Source organism: Coregonus clupeaformis, chromosome 2, assembly GCF_020615455.1.
Source record: "Coregonus clupeaformis isolate EN_2021a chromosome 2, ASM2061545v1, whole genome shotgun sequence".
Lineage (NCBI taxonomy): Eukaryota > Metazoa > Chordata > Actinopteri > Salmoniformes > Salmonidae > Coregonus > Coregonus clupeaformis.
The window spans coordinates 17091196-17114556 of record NC_059193.1 but is presented as its reverse complement, the minus strand read 5'-3'; the positions used below and the strand labels follow the sequence as shown (position 1 = coordinate 17114556).

The 23361-nt window shown below is 44.1% G+C and overlaps 1 protein-coding gene across 1 annotated transcript; it reads left to right on the top strand.

Moving 5' to 3' along the window:
* The first annotated feature begins 637 nt into the window (after positions 1-637).
* LOC121533644 (neuronal acetylcholine receptor subunit alpha-3-like) lies at positions 638-22633 on the top strand. The gene is made up of 7 exons (XM_045205885.1): positions 638-815; positions 11729-11868; positions 11993-12037; positions 12120-12229; positions 13180-13387; positions 13637-14599; positions 21501-22633. The coding sequence occupies exons 1-7, from the start codon at positions 758-760 to the stop codon at positions 21624-21626; spliced, it is 1650 nt and encodes a 549-aa protein (XP_045061820.1). The 5' UTR covers positions 638-757; the 3' UTR covers positions 21627-22633.
* The last annotated feature ends 728 nt before the right edge of the window (positions 22634-23361 follow it).

Here is a 23361-nt window from a genome sequence, read left to right as displayed (position 1 = left end):
TTTTTCTGTGACCAGGTCATCTTATTTAGCTGGCAGGAGGAACAGGAGGAATAGGAGGCACATTTATACTGTCCAATTAACCAGCCAGGTCATGACAAACACAGAGACCATACCTCTCGGTTACTCACTCCCTGTTATACTAATGAGAGAGCGAGCGCGAGAGCGAGCGCGAGAGGGAGGTTACCTGACATGACCTACCTTGGCTGTGTCCTCTTTTGCATGAATCAGGTGTTCTGATGAAGCCTGGATTCAGATAAAGGGAAACAACCAGGTACAGCAGTGAGCACCTGCACGAGACATGGTAACAGGCACGAGACAACAACAATAAGTGAAACAATTAACCCTAAATGAATGATGAAAAAGTCGGGAGTGGCGGTGCGCGCAACCATCCTGTCTGAACGCACGGCACGACACGTAACCTATACCTTAGCCTACAATGGGTTTTGATGTGTTGTAACTTTTCTTAGAGCTATCCTGTGATAACAATAGTAGGCTTTATTGTTCATGTTTATATAACTGTTTATATATCTAGAATTACTACCTCATGAAAAAAACACGGGCGCGTGAGGTTGCGCCCGAGGTGGGGGCGGGACAAGCCGAAGTTCTCAATTTCGGAGAGCGCGCGCTGACATCAACCTCCCCATGCGCAGTGCCCAGAAAAATGTATCTCTAAATTTTCCCAATCGACTCCTGCTGTGTGTTTACCAAATAGTCCTACTTCTTATATAAAAGACATTCCCAGTACACGGAGGTGTAGATGAATCCTTCCGGAATAGTCACCGTGGTTCTTCTGCTCGTGGTCTTGACAGCGCAAGGTAAGAGAAGAGAAGCTTTATGAAGACGTGCGGATGTCGGAGAGTTTGGGGAGCGCTGAACCAACTCACAATAGGAGAGAGCTGAACGCTACTGCAGACTTCACATAGTATAATTTTGGCTAGGCTATTCATTACACAGATACATCAATTGTTAAGCCTATTTATGTGTGTTCTGTCTCATTGTAAACAGTTTGCGTTGTTGGTGGGGTGTTCCTTCTGATTGTGAGACGCACTAGACACCCCGTCTTTCTATCCGCAGCATATCACATAGGAAACTTTGCCAACATCTTCCGACAGAAATTCACGAAATACATTGTAAAGATTGCTGTGTTGGCATGTTTAAGCTTTTCAACCAAAGTAATTGTCTTTGCGTGCGATTATGTGATAGCCTAACTTGGAGAATAAACTAAACCCCATAAATATATATTTTTTTATAGGCTACAAAAGTAGGTCAAAATCGCAGCGCTATCTATTCAGATGAACATAATATAACGGTATGCCTAGGCTACGGTTCGTTATCCCAGGGGATGAGCAGTGCTGGTGACATGTCACATCATTAGTATACTATACAGTAGGCCTACGTCAGCCATCGAGCTACCGTAGACAACAGCACCGCGTGCATTCACGCGCACGTAACATATGAGTTCTGTTTTTACCGCATACATGTCCATTGATTCGTATATGCGTGCTGAGTGCGTTACTGACGTATCAGTTCAGCCGTGTCTCTTCAAAACAGATGGAACGTGATAAAATAAATGACAACAATAAGCTTTATGCTTCCAAACCAAACTAAGCTGCATGTAGCCGAACCTAGCCTTGAACATTGTGCATCATACACACATCGGGTTTGTCTATACCTTGAGTAAATATAACGGTCCATTCCAGAGCTGTGGTTAGACTGACATGGTCATGTAATCTGGACTGTCTGGGTTGAGGAACACCTACATCTCATCCTATGTCTCTGCATTCTATAGGCCTATGTCTGTTCTGTTCTGTTCTCTTCTACTCTAACTTTATTGTTCCGTTATGTTCTGTTGTTCTGTTTAGCCACAATGCAGTTCCACTCTGTTCTCTTCTCTCCCGTGTCACAACGTTCTGTTGTTTGTTCTCATCTCGGTGCCCAGGGCTGGTTCTGGTTCTATCCGTCTCTCAGTGTGTTTTTGTGTGTCTTTCTCTCTCTCACACTGTGTGTGTGTGTGTGTGTGTGTGTGTGTGTGTGTGTGTGTGTGTGTGTATGTAAGACCCTTCCTCTAAGACCCTCATCCTCGTGGGTTGGTTAAGGCGTTCTGACCCTGTGTGTGTGTGTGTGTGTGTGTGTTCCTAACCTGCTCCCTACAGACTTCCCAGGGGACAGGGGCTAAGTGCCTTATAGTCCCACCAAATATATTTATAACTAACTCAAGATACTGTAGTTCATCTGTGTCGTTTACAGTGGGAGCAAATGAAGCATAGTGGGCAGAACAAGCAAGGAGGTGGGCAAAGCCAAGCACAAGCTTGCGAGATCCTGTTGGCGCGTTGTAGCATGTATTTGCGTATTTCCGTTAGGGAACACCTCCTCTGTGAAGTGCGCGTGTGCATTCGACCTTGCACTCCTTCTAAACAAAGCACTTTTTTTTTTTTTACTTTGGCAATGCCTCAAGTCTATAAAACTTAGTGCACTGTGTTCGTAACAGATTCTAGTTTTGGGAACATCAACATTTATTGAGATCAGATGTTTCATTGATGAGAAAATTTGCAGAATGTTGGACCAGTTTCACCTAGTTCCATCCTCTCCCACTACCCGCGACTGGACTTCCTCTCACTACCATATTTGGTGGTGAGAAAACGTTCTAAACCAATGCTTCAGCTTTATAGCCCCTGTGCCTTGTCTGGGTGTACCCTTCTGTCGGTGGTCCCACTGTAGCAGCCTGTGAGAGACTGGGACTCAACTCTCTCTAATGGTGAGAGAGTTGTGAGTCCCAGGGGCGGCAGGTAGCTTAGTGGTTAAGAGCGTTATGACAGTAACCGAAAGGTTGCTGGTTCTAATCCCCGAGCCGACTAGGTGAAAAATCTGTCGATGTGCCCTTGAGCAAGGCACTTAACCCTAATTGCTCCTGTAAGTCGCTCTGGATAAGAGCGTCTGCTAAATGACAAACAATAAAATAATTGGAGTCATGAGAAGAAGGTCTCTGTAAAACCACCAGGGTTTACTTCACCTATTGTCCTTGACCTGTTCTGGACGGGTGCATGACAGATATGGTGTTATTATAAAACTTTGCCAAGTGGTTTACGGTAATATACTGTTTCTAGGCTATCCAACTGGCATCAAATTGTCCAGATTACAATAGAACCTAAAAGGGCCTATTGCAACCATTGTTGGTCACCGTATGTATTATCTCCAGTTGATCTCTCGTCAAACTATCAATACCCGCTAAGATATCAATACCCGCTAAGATCACCCACACAGATGATCTCAATTGCTTCCAAATGTTCCAAGACATGTTCGCCCTCTACAGAGTATATTCTTGAGTGTGAATAAAACCTAGTAATCGAGCAGACTAAGGAGTGATTGAACTATTTGTCAATCATTCAGTACAATGTGGTCCTCTGTAGCTCAATTGGCAGAGCACGGCGCTTGTAACGCCAGGGTAGTGGGTTCGATCCCTGGGACCACCCATACGTAAAAATTTATGCACACATGACTGTAAGTCGCTTTGGATAAAAACGTCTGCTAAATGGCATATTATTATTATATTTACAACGGAAATACAATTATTTCTCAGTAATTTATTGAGTAAACAATAGTGAAGAACCCAGTAGATAAATATGCAGTGTGTATAAACAGTGTAACAAAATGCAATGTACATTAGTAGATATATTAGAATGAGCTATGTGAGTATACGGTATATGAATACCCAGTGTGAAAAACAGTAAAAATAAATAAAGGGAAGTGTCCATTGTTTAATGTCTATTTACATGGGACAGCAGCGTTGGCTGTGTGTGAGTATGGGCTGATGCGTGTATGTATGTGAGTCTATATGTGAGTACAGGAGTCTGCTTGTGTGTGAGCTTGTGTGTGTGTGTGTGTGTGTGTGTGTGTGAGAGTCTGTCTTTGTCTCCTACTACAGGAGATTGCATGATGGCTGTTCAACAGTCTGATGGCCTGGAGATAGAAGCTGTTCAACAGTCTGATGGCCTGGAGATAGAAGCTGTTCAACAGTCTGATGGCCTGGAGATAGAAGCTGTTCAACAGTCTGATGGCCTGGAGATAGAAGCTGTTCAACAGTCTGATGGCCTGGAGATAGAAGCTGTTCAACCGTCTGATGGCCTGGAGATAGAAGCTGTTCAACAGTCTGATGGCCTGGAGATAGAAGCTGTTCAACAGTCTGATGGCCTGGAGATAGAAGCTGTTCAACAGTCTGATGGCCTGGAGATAGAAGCTGTTCAACAGTCTGATGGCCTGGAGATAGAAGCTGTTCAACAGTCTGATGGCCTGGAGATAGAAGCTGATAGAAGCTGTTCAACAGTCTGTTGGCCTGGAGATAGAAGCTGTTCAGTCTTTCGGTCCCGGCTTTGATGCTTATTCATTGGGGGGCATGAGTAGAGAACCTAGACACAGCCGTCTGGTATTAAACTCGCTTGACACGGTAACATGAGATTAACTGATCTGCTGGTTTATTCTTGTGGGTTTTTGGTTGCAAGCAAGTTTAGTCTTAACACGCATGTGGATGCAATCTCCCGTTAGTAGCATTTTAAGCAATACAGTGCTTATACACAGATGCAAGTTCTGCCTGTTGGTTGCAATGGGCCAAATCAAATAGCTTAATCTTCACCAACCCTTTCCAAACCCTTACACCCAGCTCCAGTCTTACGTCTGGACCCTTGCAAAGCAGTGCTGTGTTTCTCCCACAACCCGTACAGTAAAACTGCTGCCCAACTTGCCTTTTCATGGTGTGTGTGTGCACATGAGTTTGTGTTTGTGTACTAGCGACTCAAAGGCTTGAGGATCCTTGTAACACGATTGCTGTGTGATTATTGCTTGGCACTTTGGTTTTAGACACACACACACACAGGGCAGGCAATGTTAAGTGGATCTCGTGCAGATTGTGCAAATTTGGACTCATCAGACCAAAGGACCGATTTCCACCGGTCTACTGTCCATTGCTCGTGTTTCTTGGCCCAAGCAAGTCTCTTCTTCTTATTGGTGTCCTTTAGAAGTGGTTTCTTTGCAGCAATTCGACCATGAAGGCCTGATTCACAGTCTCCTCTGAACAGTTGATGTTGAGATGTGTCTGTCTGGTCTGCAATCTGAGGTGCAGTTAATTGTCGATTTACGAGGCTGGTAACGCTAATGAACTTATCCTCTCCAGCAGAGGTAACTCTGGGTCTTCCTTTCCTGTGGCGGTCCTAATGAGAGCCTGTTTCATCATAGCGCTTGATGGTTTTTGCGACTGCACTTGATGAAACTTTCAAAGTTCTTGAAATCTTCCGGATTGACTGACCTTCATGTCTTAAAGTAATGATGGACTGTTGTTTCTCTTTGCTTATTTGAGCTGTTCTTGCCATGATATGGACTTGGTCTTTTACCAAATAGGGCTATCTTCTGTATACCACCTCTACCTTGTCACAACACAACTGATTGGCTCAAACGCATTAAGAAGGAAAGAAATTCCACAAATTATCTTTTAACAAGGCACACTTGTTAATTGAAATGCAGTCCAGGTGACTACCTCATGAAGCTGGTTGGGAGAATGCCAAGAGTGTGCAAAGCTGTCATCAAGGCAAAGGGTGGCTACTTTGAAGAATCTCAAATATAAAATATATTTGTTTAACACTTTTTTGGTTACTACATGATTCCGTGTTATTTCATAGTTGTGATGTCTTCACTATTATTCTACAATGCAGAAAATATAAAAATAAAGAAAAACCCTGGAATGAGTAGGTGTGTCCAAACTTTTGACTGGTACTATACATTAATGAATCATGATGCATACGCCACGTTCTTGTCACACACATTTGTGAAGTCTGTAGATTCTGTTGTGCGTTGCAGTTCTGACTATCCAGATTACAAAAAAGTATCTAGTACCTAAAAGGGTTCTTCAGCTGTCCCCATAGGAGAGCCCTTTAAAGAACCATTTTTGGTTCCAGGTAGAACTCTTTTGGTTCCAGGCAGAACCCTTGCGGGTTCCATGTAGAACAATGAGGGTTATACATGGAAGTCAAAAGTCTTCTTCCTGGAACCAAAAAGGGTTCTACCTGGAACCAAAAATAGTTATCTCATGGGGACAGCGAAGAACCCTTTTTGGAACCCTTTTTTCTAAGAGTGTACATCTCCTGTGGAATCCCATCCAAGTACGCTGATGTTCACGTGTCTCTGAGTGTGTGTGTCATCTGTGTCTGCGTGTGTGTGTCCCTGGTGTGGGGCAGTTGGAGTGTGAGAGGTTCAGTGGAATTTTTAGTAACAGGGAATGGCGTTTTTGTTGTTGTTAGAGATACGCCATAAACTCCTGATGACCTCAGGTAGCAAGGTTGCTAAATAGTTGGCTAGCAGACATCAGCATCAGCTCCTCACTGTGGCATTCTGCATGCAACAGGGGAGCAGATGGGAGCAATATGGGAAGTATGGTAATCAAGGGTGGATGGATAGAGGCCACACGTGAATGTGCGCACGCACTCTCATTCCTCAGGTGAATCATAAAGCATGTCCCAGACAGCCCCAATGTAACACTCTGACAACAAACGCTATCTCCTCTCTTCTTTCTCTCTCTCTCTCCCTCCCTCTTTTTCCCCTTCTCTCACTCTCACTCTCTCTCTCGCTCACAAATACACACACGCATGCACGCACACGCACACACACACACACACACACACACACACACACACACACACACACACACACACACACACACACACACACACTAACTCTCTCTCAGACCAATCAGAGCCTTCAGCTTATTGTTGGACGTAATTAGTTCCATGGGAACGTGCAACAGCCTCACGCCTCATGGTCGATCACGTCAAGCACACGCCTGATCAAAGGCTTCAGGTCTCTAGAGCTCTCTGCTCCATTAACACAGAGAGGAACACTCTGTTTGGCTTCTTAACTCCAAATCTGTGCCCGTTTGAACAGACTTCTATGCGTCTGCTTAGTGTTTTCTAAGAGCTGTCTCTGAGGGTTAGTCTTAGTTTATCAGGACTGAGATTTAGGATGAAGAGCTAGTGAATCAGTAGGAGGACCAATTCCTCGTGCTCTTCCTCAATCATATATACACTTCTGTTTCTAGGTCTTTCTGTTTCCATACAGCACACAAACACACATACTTGCGTCTTGACTGACCCATGTTTAATAGGAAGGCTGCCTGTTTCTGTCACAGTGATGTCACCAGAAGTTAAAAAGTGAGAGGTTATTGTTAAGTTAATGTGATGTAAGAAACCTTCCAATCAGAGATTTAGAAAGAAAGGAAGAAGGATGAAGGAGGGGGAAATAAGGAAGGAGCAGAGGAAATGTATTTTTTGTATTTTTCAGTGCGAACAAAAGGTCCAATTAATGAACAGATTATAATTGCCCTCGTTTCCCCTACCCAATTAGGGGCTTAAACAACGTTCTCAGAGCGCAGCCAATCAGGGACCAGTGCTGTGTTTTAACGTCGGCAGGTAGCGAAGGCAGAAATTATAGCCGTCCACTTTGCTCTCTCTGGAGAGAAGCTTTTTCATTAAGCTCTAAGACTCGGCAGCGCTCGGTGCCGCTTCAAGTGACCTCAGGAAACTTGTGGAAAATTTGTACTCTAACTTCTACAGAGTTTATTACTGTAACATGGAGCTTTAGGGACTGGCTGGCTGTGGGAAAATGTTAGAAGATGTTTGAGGAGACTTTAGGAGACGTTTGAGCCACATTTAGCCACATTTGACATTTGAGCCTATTTACATTTACATTTTGGTCGTTTAGCAGACACTCTTATCTAGAGCGTCTTTCAGTCGGTGTATTCAACTAAGGTAGGTAAAACAACCACATACAGTACAGTAATTACAAGTAAGAACTTTCCTCATTAAAGCAGCATATTATCCTGGTCCCAGATCTGTTTGTGCTTTTGCTAACTCCATTGTCAAGCCAAACATGTTTTGTAAAACAATTCCATAAGGAGTTGGCAATGGCAAGAGAGCATATATATATATAAAAACGTATTTTAAAAAAAAACATAAAGTGCTCTGTTAATGATAATTGGCATAAGGACTGTATGACCTAAAAGGACTGAATAGATCTTGAGTGAAAATGACAAGGCTCTGTCGTAGCCGGCCGTGACCGGGAGACCCATGGGGCGGCGCACAATTGGCCCAGCGTCATCCAGGGTAGGGGAGGGAATGGCCGGCAGGGATGTAGCTCAGTTGGTAGAGCATGGTGTTTGCAACGCCAGGGTTGTGGGTTCGATTCACATGGGGGGCCAGTATGAAAAATAAAAAATAAATAATGTATGCACTCAATAACTGTAAGTCGCTCTGGATAAGAGCGTCTGCTAAATTACTAAAATGTAAATTACTAAAATGTAAATGTAAGACTCATGTTGAAATTCTACTCATCATGTTACCATTGGGCACACCAGAGTCACATTGGCAAAAGGGAAATCCCCAAATCATCTGCTACCCTATGGATCCTCTTCAACATCATTGGATATGTAATCTTTCAAGATGACAATACAGTTTGGAGCCCGGTCATGTTTGAAAGATCCCAGGGCTGTGTGTGGTAACATACGCCAGATGTTGAGCGTTACACTATATATACAAAAGTATGTGGACACCCCTTTAAAATAGTGGATTTGGCTATTTTAGCCACACCAATTGCTGACAGGTGTATAAAATCAAGCACACCGCCATGCAATCTTCATAGACAAACATTGGCAGTAGAATCGCCTTACTGAAGAGCTCAGTGATGCCACTTTTCTAACAAGTCAGTTCGTCAAATTTCTGCCCTGCTAGAGCTGCCCCGGTCAACTGTAAGTGCTGTTGTTGTGAAGTGGAAACGTCTAGGCGCAACAACGGCTCAGCCGCGAAGTGGTAGGCCACACAAGCTCACAGAACGGGACCGCCGAGTGCTGAAGCACGTAGTGTGTAAACATAGTTTGTCCTCGGTTGCAACACTCACTACCGAGTTCCAAACTACCTCTGCAAGCAACGTCAGCACAAGAACTGTTCGTCGGGAGCTTTATGAAATGGGTTTCCATGGCCGAGCAGCTGCAAACAAGCCTAAGATCACCATACGCAATGCCAAGCGTCGGCTGGAGTGCTATAAAACTCACTGCCATTGGACTCTGGAGCAGTGGAAATGCGTTCTCTGGAGTGATGAATCACGCATCACCATCTGGCAGTCCGACGGACAAATCTGGGTTTGGCGGATGCCAGGAGAACGCTACCTGCCGAATGCATAGTGGCAATTGTAAAGTTTGGTGGAGGAGGAATAATGGTCTGGGGCTGTTTGTCATGGTTCGGGCTAGGCCCCTTAGTTCCAGTGAAGGGAAATCTTAACGCTACAGCATACAATGACATTCTAGACGATTCTGTGCTTCCAAGTTTGTGGCAACAGTTTGGGGAAAGCCCTTTCCTGTTTCAGCATGACAATGCCCCTCTGCACAAAGCGAGGACCAACTGTTTTGAGCTGAAGTTCCCACTGACTTCTTAGTCAATAAGGTTCTGAGTTAAATAGGATCCATGTTTTTCAGGTGTAATCTAAACATCTGACTGGTATAAATAAAAGAGACGTGTGGCTCTCATTTGGTTGGAACAGTACTAGCAGGGTTGTGGGTTCAATACCTGTCTGGGCCACATATAACCTACTAAATTCATGTTAACTGCAAGTGACTTGGATAAAAGCGTCCCTTAAAAGACCATATTTTATTAATGAATCGTTACCAGGAAATGTTTTGCTGTTGTTTTTGCCCTGTTTGCACTTTCAGTCGCTAAATGCGTTCATCCATTTGGTGTTCACTCTACTGTCTGGTCACAGAATGGAGGGGTGATGCACTGATACTCACATCCACTGGTCCCAGTATCTAGGCTGTACTGGTGTTAATTGTCTACTGGTGCAGCAGCACAAAGACAGACAGAACGACAGACAGACAGACAGCTGACTCTGGAGTGTGCAGACTGGGGAGAGAGAAGAGAGACTGGTTGTCTTTTAAAGGCTGTGTTCAATTAACCATGAGAGAGATGGAGGGAAAGGAAGGAGAGAGAGAGGGAAAAGGATGAAAGGAGAGAGTGGGTGGGCAAGAAGAGGAAATGGAGAAGAAGAGAGGGAGAGTGAAGGTTAGAGAGAGAGAGAGAGAGAGAGGGGGGGGGAATTAAGAGACTGGTGTCCATTGAAGCCGGGACCGAGGCAGGAGTGGTGAGGGGAGGAGGGATGTCCCAAGTGAGGCATGATTTTCTGCTCGGACAGGCGTGGGTTCCGTGCATCGTCCCGGCAACCAAGTCACCAGCGGGGGAGGTTTTTTGCACGTCACTGAATGACCTTCATTCCTATTTTGCCAGGTACACTCAGAACACTCAGAAAGGGTTCAGAACTTTTTTTGAAACATCACAGTACAGTTGAAAAATATATGGCGAATAGAAATCCAATAAGGATGGTGTTAAGAGGTAGATGGGAGGTGTTGAATGGAGCTGAAGGATGGGACTAATAACAACTAACAACAACTAATAACAACATGATAACTAATGTAAAGCATACTGTGTCCATAATAAGTATATAGGTTATAGGTTGAGAGCTTTTGTGAAAGAGCAGTTAGAAAAATATGGCATATAGAAGCAAACCGGATGGACATCATGAAAATGAACGGAGAGGTTGAGGGTAGAGGAAGTTCAGGAGTAAAAACAAACAAAATAGAATTACTGACTGTGTCAATAAAATGTATATAGTATGTATAAGCTGGAAGTAGAGGTCTAAGCGTTGTTGTTCACTAGTTTACTCCAATTAGGGAAGGGGTGGTGGGGTTGGAAAGTAATAAAGGGAAATATATTTTTAAAAAGGATATGTATATATATGTATGTATATGTATTTATATGTATGTATGTGTATATGTATGTGTATGTATGTATATGTATATATACTGGACATATATATTTGCGTGAAAAAAAAACCATATGGGGGATTGGAAGTGATGCAGACAATTACATTGATGGAAGTTACAATCTATCTGCAATATTAAAGCTGATCTACTCCCCCCCAAACAAAATAAATATATATATATATTGTCACCAGCGGGGGAGGTTTTTTGCACGTCACTAAATGACCTTCATTCCTATTTTGCCAGGTACACTCAGAATTTAACAGGGTCGGGTACACCACACACACACACACACACACACACACACACACACACACACTGCGTTCCAGTCTGGCAGGATTCGCTAAAAGCTTCCACTTGCCTTCCTATGTAGAAACAGCTCCAATGTGAGACTCTTCACACACCATAGTTCAATCAACCACAACTTTCTACTTCCTCTCCATCCGCAGCAAAGAGCCATTGATTAAGACCTTAATGTGGACAAAGTGATGAAAACTCATGTTCTCCTCAAAGTCCCCTTCGTTAAAGCCTGACAAGGGAGAATCTCTTTATGGTAATGATTTTAAAAGCTACCCTACTATTTTGTAAAAGGACCGCCCAAGTGAAGATTATCTTTCTCCTCTCCTCTCCTCTCCTCTCCTCTCCTCTCCTCTCCTCTCCTCTCCTCTCCTCTCCTCTCCTCTCCCCTCTCTCTCTCTCTCTCTCTCTCTCTCTCTCTCTCTCTCTCTCTCTCTCTCTCTCTCTCTCTCTCTCTCTCTCTCTCTCTCTCTCTCTCTCTCTCTCTCTCTCTCTCTCTCTCTCTCTCTCTCTCTCTCTCTCTCTCTCTCTCTCTCTCTCTCTCTCTCTCTCTCTCTCTCTCTCTCTCTCTCTTTCTTTCTTTCTCAGGCTGTTTGTCATCTAAGGGGGAGGACAGGCTGTTCAGGAATTTATTCAGGAGATACAACCAGTTCATCAGGCCAGTGGAGAATGTCTCTGACCCTGTCACCGTGGAGTTTGAGGTCTCCATATCCCAATTGGTCAAAGTGGTGAGACTCACCTGCATCATTACTGGAGCAAATAAGGATATTACTTTGCCTATTTATTTGACCGATTTACTTAATTACGTACATGCTATGACTTCATGTTCATATTATTTCAATTTCTTCTCAGGATGAAGTCAATCAGATTATGGAAACCAATCTATGGCTGAGACATGTAAGTCAAGTTATCTGATCTAAGAAGTTTAGTCTATACCCCTTAATACCCCGTTAAAGCACTGTTAAAATCTTTGTTGCAGGTCTGGAATGACTACAAACTGAAATGGGTTCCCATTGAGTATGACGGACTTGAGTTCATTCGTGTGCCCTCCAATAAGATATGGAGGCCGGACATCGTCCTCTACAACAAGTGAGCTCAATCTCTTAACTCTGTACATTATTATGCAGGGGCGCAACTTTCACGAAATGGCATGTTTGTCCCCCCCAGTTTTATCATTGGGATGTGATACAAAACGAGGCAACGGTGTGCTTTAGGACCATGCAGACACCTCCGAGCGGTCGGGTAGGCTGTTTGGAGTGTTTATCCACCCACCTCTAAAACCAAAGTTGCGCCCCTGTTATTATGTTCTCTTGTTGCCCTTTAGCCATCAGTGCTAAATGCTATGCTAACCATCATCCATGATCGCCTCTCCAGTTCTAGGGGTGTTTTTATTAGCCATCACTGCTAAATGTTACGCTAACCATCACCCACTGTCTCCTCTCCAGTTCTGGGGGTGTTTTTTTAGCCATCAGTGCTAAATGATACACTTATCACATTTCAGGAGACGACCCAGATGCAGACAGTGTTGAAGTAACAAAAGTTTATTACAAAAACAGGGGGCAGGCAAACGACAGGTCAAGGGCAGGCAGAGGTCAGTAATCCAGATCAGAGTCCAAAAGGTACAGAATGGCAGGCAGTCTCAGGGTCAGGGCAGGCAGAGGTCAATAATCCAGGGTGGTGTGACAAGGTACAGAATGGCAGGCAGGCTCAGGGTCAGGGCAGGCAGAATGGTCAAAACCGGGAAAACTAGAAAACAGGAACTTGAGAAAGACAGCAGCAAGGGGAAAAATGCTGGTAGGCTTGACGAAACAAAATAAACTGGCAACAGACAAACAGAGAACACAGGTATAAATACACTGGGGATAATGGGGAAGATGGGCGACACCCGGAGGGGGGTGGAGACAATCACAAAGACAGGTGAAACAGATCAGGGTGTGACAACTCTAACCATCACCCATTTTCTAATCTTCAGTTCTGGTGGTGTTTTTTTTTTGCCATCAGTGCTAAATGCTATGCTATCATATCTCCCCTCTCTTCAGTGCTGTGGGAGATTTCCTGGTTGAGGACAAGACCAAAGCTCTGTTGAAGTTTGACGGCACCATCACCTGGATCCCCCCCGCCATCTTTAAATCCTCCTGCCCCATGGACATCACCTACTTCCCCTTCGACTACCAGAACTGCTCCATGAAGTTTGGCTCCTGGACCTACGACAAGGCCAAGATTGACCTGGTGCTCATAGGGTCAAAGGTCAGTAATCCCACTGGTTAGCTAGTTAACTAACTCGTTTGCTAGCTAGTTAGCCACATTAAATAAATGGGTTATATTTGTTGGCTAATTCAATGTGGCTGGCTTTATGGTTTTCTTTGTCAATTTCAACCAGAATTACTTCCTTGTCTTTTTTATGACGTAATCTCAGTCGAAGCCCTCTTCATCTCCTTCTAGGATAGAACTCCTCTGGCTCTGCTTTATGGTTGACATACTACTGTCTCTCCATAGGTGAACCTCAAAGACTTCTGGGAGAGTGGCGAGTGGGAGATCATCGACGCACCGGGCTACAAACACGACATCAAGTACAACTGTTGCGAGGAGATCTACCCAGACATCACCTACTCCTTCTACATCAGACGCCTGCCTCTCTTCTACACTATCAACCTCATCATCCCCTGTCTCCTCATCTCCTTCCTCACCGTCCTCGTCTTCTATCTCCCCTCTGAATGTGGAGAGAAGGTGACCCTCTGTATCTCCGTCCTCCTGTCGCTCACTGTGTTCCTCCTGGTCATCACTGAGACCATCCCGTCTACGTCTCTGGTCATCCCTCTCATCGGGGAGTACCTCCTCTTCACCATGATCTTCGTCACCCTCTCCATCGTCATCACTGTGTTCGTGCTGAACGTCCACTACCGTACGCCTATGACCCACACCATGCCGGCCTGGGTCAGGTCTGTGTTCCTGGGGTTGCTGCCCAAGGTGATGCTCATGAGGAGGCCTGTAGACCAGGGCTGCCCCTCCTCCGTGGGGAGTGGGAGAGGAGATGGAACAGGAGGGGGGAGTATTGGAGATGGGGGTGTAGAAGGAGGAGGAGCGAGTGGAACGGGGAAGAAGAGGAAGAATAGCATTGGGGGAGGAATAGGGGGCGGGTGTGTGCAGGTGGACGGGGGTGCGGTCACCGCCGAAAGGGGGCAGGTGGGGGCGATGAACTGTGTGGAGTACGGCGAAGTGCAGAACAAGCCTAATTTCCCCTGTAAGGGGAAAGAGGTGCCCATCGCCACTGTACCCCCGGTGGTGCCCCTTCCTGCCCCCTCTGAGCCGGACCTACCCAAACTGCCCCGAGCGCTCAACACCCCACCCAACGTCAATGCAGTGGTGGCCTTCTCTGTGGTGTCACCAGAGATCAAACAGGCCATCGAGAGTGTCAAGTACATCGCTGAGAACATGAGGACACGCAACAAGGCCAAAGAGGTAGCTTTGGGTTATTACGTAGTTTTACAGAGTGAAATGCTTTTCCATAAAGAGTGACCTAAGACAACAACACAGCATGGCAGCAACACAACATGACAAAAACATGGTAGCAACACAACATGGCAGCAGCACAACATTGTAGCAGCACAAAGATGGTACAGATATTGTAGGCACAGAAAACACAAAGGGCAAAAAGGTAGAGACAATGATACATCACACGAAGCAGCCACAAGTGTCAGTAAGGGTATCCATGATTGAGTCTTTGAATGTACAGTCGTGGTCAAAAGTTTTGAGAATGACACAAGTATTGGTCTTCACAAAGTTTGCTGCTTCAGTGTTTTTAGATATTTTTGCCAGATGTTACTATGGTATACTGAAGTATAATTACAAGCATTCCATAAGTGTCAAAGGCTTTTATTGACAATTACATTAAGTTTATGCAAAGAGTCAATATTTGCAGTGTTGACCCTTCTTTTTCAAGACCTCTGCAATCCGCCCTGGCATGCTGTCAATTAACTTCTGGGCCACATTCTGTGCCACATCCTGACTGATGGCATAATCAATGCTTGGAATTTGTCAGAATTTGTGGGTTTTTGTTTGTCCACCCGCCTCTTGAGGATTGACCACAAGTTCCCAATGGGATTAAGGTCTGGGGAATTTCCTTGCCATGGACCCAAAATGTCGATGTTTTGTTCCCCGAGCCACTTAGTTATCACTTTCGCCTTATGGCAAGGTGCTCCATCATGCTGGAAAAGGCATTGTTCGTCACCAAACTGTTCTTGGATGGTTGGGAGAAGTTGCTCTCTGAGGATGTGTTGGTACCATTCTTTATTCATGGCTGTGTTCTTAGGTAAAATTGTGAGTGAGCCCACTCCTTTGGCTGAGAAGCAACCCAACACATGAATGGTCTCAGGATGCTTTACTGTTGGCATGACACAGGACTGATGGTAGCGCTCACCTTGTCTTCTCTGGACAAGCTTTTTTCCGGATGCCCCAAACAATCGGAAAAGGGATTCATCAGAGAAAATGACTTTACCCCAGTCCTCAGCAGTCCAATCCCTGTACCTTTTGCAGAATATCAGTCTGTCCCTGATGTTTTTCCTGAAGTGGCTTCCTCGCTGCCTTTCTTGACACCAGGCCATCCTCCAAAAGTCTTCGCCTCACTGTGCGTGCAGATGCACTCACACCTACCTGCTGCCATTCCTGAGCAAGCTCTGCACTAGTGGTGCCCCGATCCCGTAGCTGAATCAACTTTAGGAGACGGTCCTGGCGCTTGCTGGACTTTCTTGGGCGCCCTGAAGCCTTCTTCACAACAATTGAACCTCTATCCTTGAAGTTCTTGATGATCCGATAAATGGTTGATTTAGGTGCAATCTTACTAACAGCAATATCCTTGCCTGTGAAGCCCTTTTTGTGCAAAGCAATGATGACGGCACGAGTTTCCTTGCAGGTAACCATGGTTAACAGAGGAAGAACAATGATTTCAAGCACCACCCTCCTTTTAAAGCTTCCAGTCTGTTATTCTAACTCAATCAGCATGACAGAGTGATCTCCAGCCTTGTCCTCGTCAACACTCTCACCTGTGTTAACGAGAGAATATCTGACATGATGTCAGCTGGTCCTTTTGTGGCAGAGCTTTTTTGGGGATTTTCAATGGCGAAGAGGGACTTTGCAATGAATTGCAATTAATCTGATCACTCTTCATAACATTCTGGAGTATATGCAAATTGCCATCATAAAAACTGAGGCAGCAGACTTTGTGAAAATTAATGTTTGTGTCATTCTCAAAACCTTTGACCACGACTGTAGAGATGGAGATAAAACTGTCCAGATGTAGTGTTTTTCGCAGCTCTTTCCAGTCACTAGCTGCAGCAAACTGAAAAGAGGAGCAACCCAGGAATGTGTGTGCTTTGTGGACCTTTAACAGAATGTGACTGTCAGAGCGGGTGTTGTATGTGGAGGATGAGGGTTGCATTAGGTATCTCAGATAGGGGGGGTGAGGCCTAAGAGGGTTTTATAAATAAGAATCAAACAGTGGGTCTTGCACCGGGTATACAGAGATGACCAGTTTACAGAGGTGTAAAGAGTGCAGTGATGTGTCCTGTGAGGAGCATTGGTGGCAAATCTTTGGCCAAATGGTAAAGAACATCTAGCCGTTTGAGACCACCCGTACCTGCCGATATATAAATTACGTCTCCGTAATCTAGCATGGGTAGGATGGTCAACTGAATCACGATTAGTTTGGCAGCTTGGGTGAAAGAGGAGCAATTACGATAGAGGAAACCAAGTCTAGATTGAACCTTAGCCTGCAGCTTGGATATGTGCTGAGAGAAAGACAGTGTACTGTCTAGCCATACTCCCAAGTACTTGTATGAGGTGACCACCTCAAGCTCTAAACCCTCAGATGTAGTAATCACACCGGTGGGGGGATTCTTCTTACCGAACCACATTACCTTTATTTTGGAAATGTTCGGAACAAGGTTAAGGGCAGAGAAAGCTTGTTGGACACTAAGAAAGCTTTGTTGTAGAGTGTTTAACACAAAATCCAGGGAGGGGCCAGCTGAGTATAAGACTGTATCATCTGCATATAAATGGTTGAGAGAGCCTCCTACTGCCTGAGCTATGTTGTTGATGTAAATTGAGAAGGATCGAGCCTTGGGGTGTCCCTTGGTGACAGGCAGTGGCTGAGACAGGAGGTGTTCTAACTTTACACACTGCACTCTTTGAGAGCGGTAGTTAGCAAACCAGGCCAAAGACCCCTCAGAGACACCAATACTCTTTAGCCACCCACAAGAATGGAATGGTCTACCGTATCAAAAGCTTTGGCCAAGTCAATATAAATACCAGCACAACATTGCTTAGAATCAAGGGCAGCGGTGACATCATTTAGGACCTTTTAGATTGCAGTGACACATCCATAACCTGAGCAGAAACCAGATTGCATACCAGAGAGAATACTATAGACATCAAGAAAGTCAGTCAAGTTTTTCCAACAACATAAACAGGGCAAGATAGAAATGGACCTATAACAGTTAGGATCAGCTTGATCTCCACCTTTAAATAAAGGATGCACCATGGCTGCCTTCCAAGCACTGGGAACCTCCCCAGAGAGGAGAGACAGGTTAAAAAGGTGAGAGATAGGCTCGGCGATGATAGGGGCTGCAACCTTAAAGAAGAAAGGAACTAAACCATATAATATATAATATAATATATAATATGCCATTTAGCAGACGCTTTTATCCAAAGCGACTTACAGTCATGTGCATAACATTTATTTTTACGTATGGGTGGTCCCGGGGATCGAACCCACTACCCTGGCATTACAAGCACCATGCTCCACCAATTGAGCTACAGAGGACCACCATCTGACCCAGATGTTTTTTTTGGGTCAAGTTTAAGGAGCTCCTTTAGGACCTCAGACTCAGTGACCGCCTGTAGGGAGAAGCTGTGTAGCAGGGCAGGGGAAAAAGAGGGAGGAGCATCATGGCTAGTCGCATTAGAAAGGCTGGGAGATGAGGAAATGTTGGACGGGCAAGGAGGCATGGCTGAGCCAAATAGGAATCCTGACTTAATGAGGTGGTGATTAAAGAGCTCAGCCATACGCTCCTTGTCAGTAACAACCACATCATCAACATTAAGGGACATGGGCAGCTGTGAGGAGGAGGGTTTATTCTCCAGGTCTTTCACCATTTTCATTTTCCAGAACTTATTGAGGTTAGACCCACAGAGAGAGAACTGCTTTTTAAAGTAACTAACTTTGGCCTCCTGGAGAGCCTGAGTGCACTTATTTCTCATTTGCCTGAACGATAGACAGTCAGCCTGAATATTTGTGTGCCGAGCCAGAAAAGAAGGTCCAAGTATCTTTTACAGAGGGGATCAAGCTGATTCTATACCAATTTACAGAGGCCAGGTCATGAAGGAAGGTTTGCTCATTAACGTTTTTCAACAAGAATCAGGACAGGTTGTTTAACTGAGCAGCCATTACGAACACAGGCCACAAAACAGTGATCACTAAGGTCATTACAGAAAACACCAGACTGATACGTATCAGGATTATTTGTGAGGAAAACATCAAGAAGAGTAGCCTTTTCTGGGTGTTTGGAGTCCTACTTTGTGGTATTGTTAATAATCTGAGCGAGATTTAGTGAGTCCCATTGCTTTAAGACTTGCTCAGGTGGTTTAAGCATGTCCCAGTTTAGCAGGACAAATTCAGACTTAGTGTAAGGGGCCAGGAGAGAGCTAAGGGCAGGTAGGGTACAGGCCGGTGCTGATGGTGGACGATAACACCCAGCAACAGTCAACAAAGAGCGATTAGATAGCTTAATGCTTAAAACCAGAAAATCAAATTGTTTGGGGACAGACTTGGTGGAGACAACCGAGCACTGGAAGTGTTCCTTGGTAGATTGCTACTCCAACACCTTTGGAAGATCTGTCTTGCCAAAAAATGTTATAATCAGAAAGGTTAACATCAGTGTTCAGAACACTCTGGTGCAGGGGTACCTGTACCAGACGGGGAGACAAGCCAGGGCAGACGGGGAGCAGATCGTCGGGTGGGATCCAAGTAGCAGTGCAGCCGGCAATGGGAAAAGGTGTCACACCCACTTGGGAGAAGCCTTTGTCGGGAGGCTGAGTAGGAGAGGAGGCATTCAACCTTACAAGACAGGTTCATGTTGGAGCAGATAAAAACGTCCAAAGCGAAAAGCTGAACGAAAAATGTGGTGCGAAGAAAAAACCAAGACGCTGGTAAAAACGCTATATTCCAAAGCCAGATCAAACAGCAATTAAAGTTATTGGTTATTACATCGTTATTAGCGAGTTACCTGTTCAAATCAAATCAAATCAAATTGTATTGGTCACATGCACATATTTAGCAGATGTTATTGCGGGTGTAGCGAAATGCTTGTTCTTCAGTTATTGGTTATTACATCGTTATTAGAGAGTTACTTGTTCTTCAGTTATTGGTTATTACATAATTATTAGAGTTACCTGTTCTTCAGTTATTGGTTATTACATTGGTATTACAGAGTTACCTGTTCTTCAGTTATTGGTTATTACCAAGTTATTACACAGTAACTACAGAGAAATGTTCTGCAATGTAAGTCTCTGTGAGCAAAGGTTTTGGATTACATCCCTAATAGGGAACTGAAGAAAGCAGAAGGATTTCCTTGTCATTCTCCGTATTGCAGCTTGTCCAGTGGAAGTGGTATATAAAATACAAGCAGTTTTTGGACTTCAGCTAAATGAAATGACCAAATGTGCTGGGCCATGCACTCTTGAAATTCCACAGCCATGCACACAGTCATACACACACACACACACACACACACAGACACACACACACACACAACTAGGCTTGGGCCGTATCCAGATTGTCATACCTTCAAACTGACCTTGTGCCATATCGGGATATTCGGTAATAACGGCACTGAACACAAGGGGCACTGTCTTCAAACCCCACTGATACTCTGTAATCTGAAGGTTAGCAATTCTAACAAGTACATGTAAAATCCCATAGAGAATGCTAACTAAATGCTAACGAGCGCATTGCTAACATTTTCTACAGTTTCTGACCTAAACTATACAAGTATACAAGTAACTCAAAAATGATACTCACAATCTGCTAATGTATTGCACAAGTTGACTGCAGGTATTTACTTAAAATGTAGCTACAAATATTAACATTTATTTAAAAAACTTCAAAGAAATGGTTTCAATGTTATTGACAGTATTGAAAAACCATCCCGTGGCTTTTTCCAAATACCCCAGTATACGGTATATATTCTTACACACCCAGACACAAACAGACACAACTGAGGCAGTGTATTATTTAAAAGAGTGCAGAACTCCATGGGGTATTATTCCTGGTTTCTACCTGGTTTAATCTAAACTGTTAAACTCTTTTACATGCAGTATAAAACTGTTTGTGAGACAGCTGTTTGAGAGAGAGCTTTAGTAGGCTTCTCTCTCTCTCTTTGTCTCTTTCTCTCTCTCCCGCTCTCTCTCTCTCTCTCTCCTTTTCTCTCTCTCTGCAGCTGGCTTATAAGCTTGTTGTTGCTCAGGCCTTTCTTAGTCTTTTCTTAGTAAAGCCTGAGTTCAGAATTGAAATGATGCACACAGAATAGCCATACACCCTTCTGGAGACTTCACCCTATAACCCTATAACCAGTGGACCACAGCAGGTTGCTTCAGGAAAACACATGTGCCTGGAACACATGTGCCTGTCAAGAAAAACACACACCTGGCCTGACCCAATCATGCTATATGATATAGGGGCTCAATGAATACTGTTTATTCTCTCTCTCTCTGACTCCTTCGGTCTGTCCCGTTCTCTCTCTCTCTCTCTCTCTCTCTCTCTCTCTCTCTCTCTCTCTCTCTCTCTCTCTCTCTCTCTCTCTCTCTCTCTATATATATATATATATATATATATATATATATATATTTCTCTCTCTCATTCTTCGTCTTTCTCCTTTTCTCACACATCCTAATTTGCATATTCCTTGCGGAGGAACACAGCGTCGACATCCTTTAGCACAGTGATCCTCACAACATTTTCAGAAAGGTCAATGATGTGTTTACACAATAAGTCTGTAAGAGAAAGAGAGAGAAGGAGAGAGATCGAAAGGGAGAGAGAGAGTGTATTTATTAATTCCCTTTTGAACCTTTCCTCAGATCACTTTCCTTCTTTGTCTTACGATATTTCTTATTGCCTTCAATGACCTGTGCTACCCTGTCTTCTGACGAGCTCCTTCTTCCCTCTCTTTTTTTCTCTCTCTCTCTCTCTCTCTCTATCTCTCTCTCTCTCTCTCTCTCTCTCTCTCTCTCTCTCTCTCTCTCTCTCTCTCTCTCTCTCTCTCTCTCTCTCTCTCTCTCTCTCTCTCTCTCTCTCTCTCTCTCTCTCCAGGTGGAAGATGACTGGAAGTACGTAGCGATGGTGATTGACAGGATCTTCCTGTGGGTGTTTGTGACTGTGTGTATCACTGGAACTCTGGGACTGTTCCTTCAGCCTCTCATCGGCTTCTTCACATGAACCACTACTCCTTTCTCCTTTATTGTCTTTCTGTCTCCGTTATCCTCTCATTCTCACCAATCTTGCTTTTGTCCATTCTCTCCCTCTCACTTCCATTACTTATTTCCTATTCTACTGGCATCTACTGTCTTCCGGTCCAAAAGCAGGTAAAACTATGAAAAAGACAGCAGTCCAATTTATTAAACATACCTCATTGTAACCATTGATTTACTGTGTGGCCCTATTGTTGGGACCACTGCATTGCCATCTACATTACTACCCATTGATTATGCCAGTAGAGAAGTTGGTTCTTGTTCTAGACATGGTGCCAAACGGATCTAGAATCTGTAGCTCTGTGCTGTATGTACTCAGTGACTGAGTGAAGGAGTAACTAGTTGATACCTCTTTCTTACTTTACATGTTATGATACTGTAGTCTACTGATTTGTTTATGATACCAATCTGTAATATCTTCAATCCTGTGCTATGTTTAGGGCTAGGAGTATTTCCTTACCATGAACAACTCTATAGGAAATACTCCTGGCCTGAGTTATACTGTATATACAACATATATATACTATGCATGATTTATGATGCTGATTTTGAATATGGTTTCTGTACAGGCATGGTCGTGTGACTTTAACATCATTCTCATAAATATATCATGATAACATGTTTGCATCTCACACTGGGGTTGACACAACATTCAATGTAAATGCAGCAACTGTAAAGAGACACTGAAATGTACGCTGTAGAGTAGCCTTTACACTTGTACCAGTATACGGGTTGGAAATTGCAGATTTGGTCACTGATAAGTGGCTAAATTGGAACGCAGTGGCTGTACAGTAACATGCTATAAATGACGTCAGAGCTCAGGTTCTGTGCTTCACAGCTCTGTATGGGTTTTGACTGACAGCCGTTCTGAACTAGAGCACCTCGAGCGACAAGATGTTGCCGCCATCCCTCCCGCTAATTGGGCAACTTTTGCACATTTGTTGTTGTCTGAGTGAGGGAAATGCTGTGAATTAAGAGGACGTTGAGGATTATAATAAATACCGCTTTGATGTCATACAAGCTAGCCAAACACCCGTGAGTCCAAATGTGCACTTCACATTTCCATATCATAAAACTCATGTCATATCACTATGTTTGATGTACAGTTACAAGATAACATGGCGTCCTACCCTGGGTTGTTCTGAACAGAATGAGCGTATGTTTGTCTATTATGAAGAAATTTTGCCGTGGCACACACACCTGATGCACTCATGACTCCTTTCTATGCACACCAAAATAATGATCTGTTTCCCTGAATTGCGTTGTGAAAGTCTAACACTGTAATATCATATTTTATAACTTAGCTAGTCATGTTGGCAATAGAACAAGCTTTCATGTTATGCCCACCTGACCCAGATAGTGATTTATTGTGGACCTTTTTTGGATTGCGTAAACAACTACTGTAATTGTGTGATGGTGGGGATGCAGGGTTGTGTTCCAAACAAAACAACTACAATTGTGCTTGTGCTCAATGGCACAGCTAGGAGTGCTCAGAAAAAGCACCTCATAGTTGAAGACTCTTCTTTGAGTCATAAAAGTGCATTCAAATTACTTAGGAACTGTGCACACTTTGGAGAGGTGTGTGGCCACTTGGAGACACCAGTTAGTCCTCTCAGTCAAACCCTTGTAATTGTTTTGTCTTATGTTACACCTACCCCACATTTTCGAGGAATCTTCTAATCATGTTACTGAATGTATCAGAT

Coding starts and splice junctions, on each gene's coding strand:
- LOC121533644 (XM_045205885.1), top strand. CDS start 758: ATGAATCCTTCCGGAATAGTCACCGTGGTTCTTCTGCTCGTGGTCTTG. Junction 12,038..12,119: donor CCAATCTATGGCTGAGACAT/GTAAGTCAAGTT, acceptor TCTTTGTTGCAG/GTCTGGAATGACTACAAACT. Junction 14,600..21,500: donor CACGCAACAAGGCCAAAGAG/GTAGCTTTGGGT, acceptor CTCTCTCTCCAG/GTGGAAGATGACTGGAAGTA.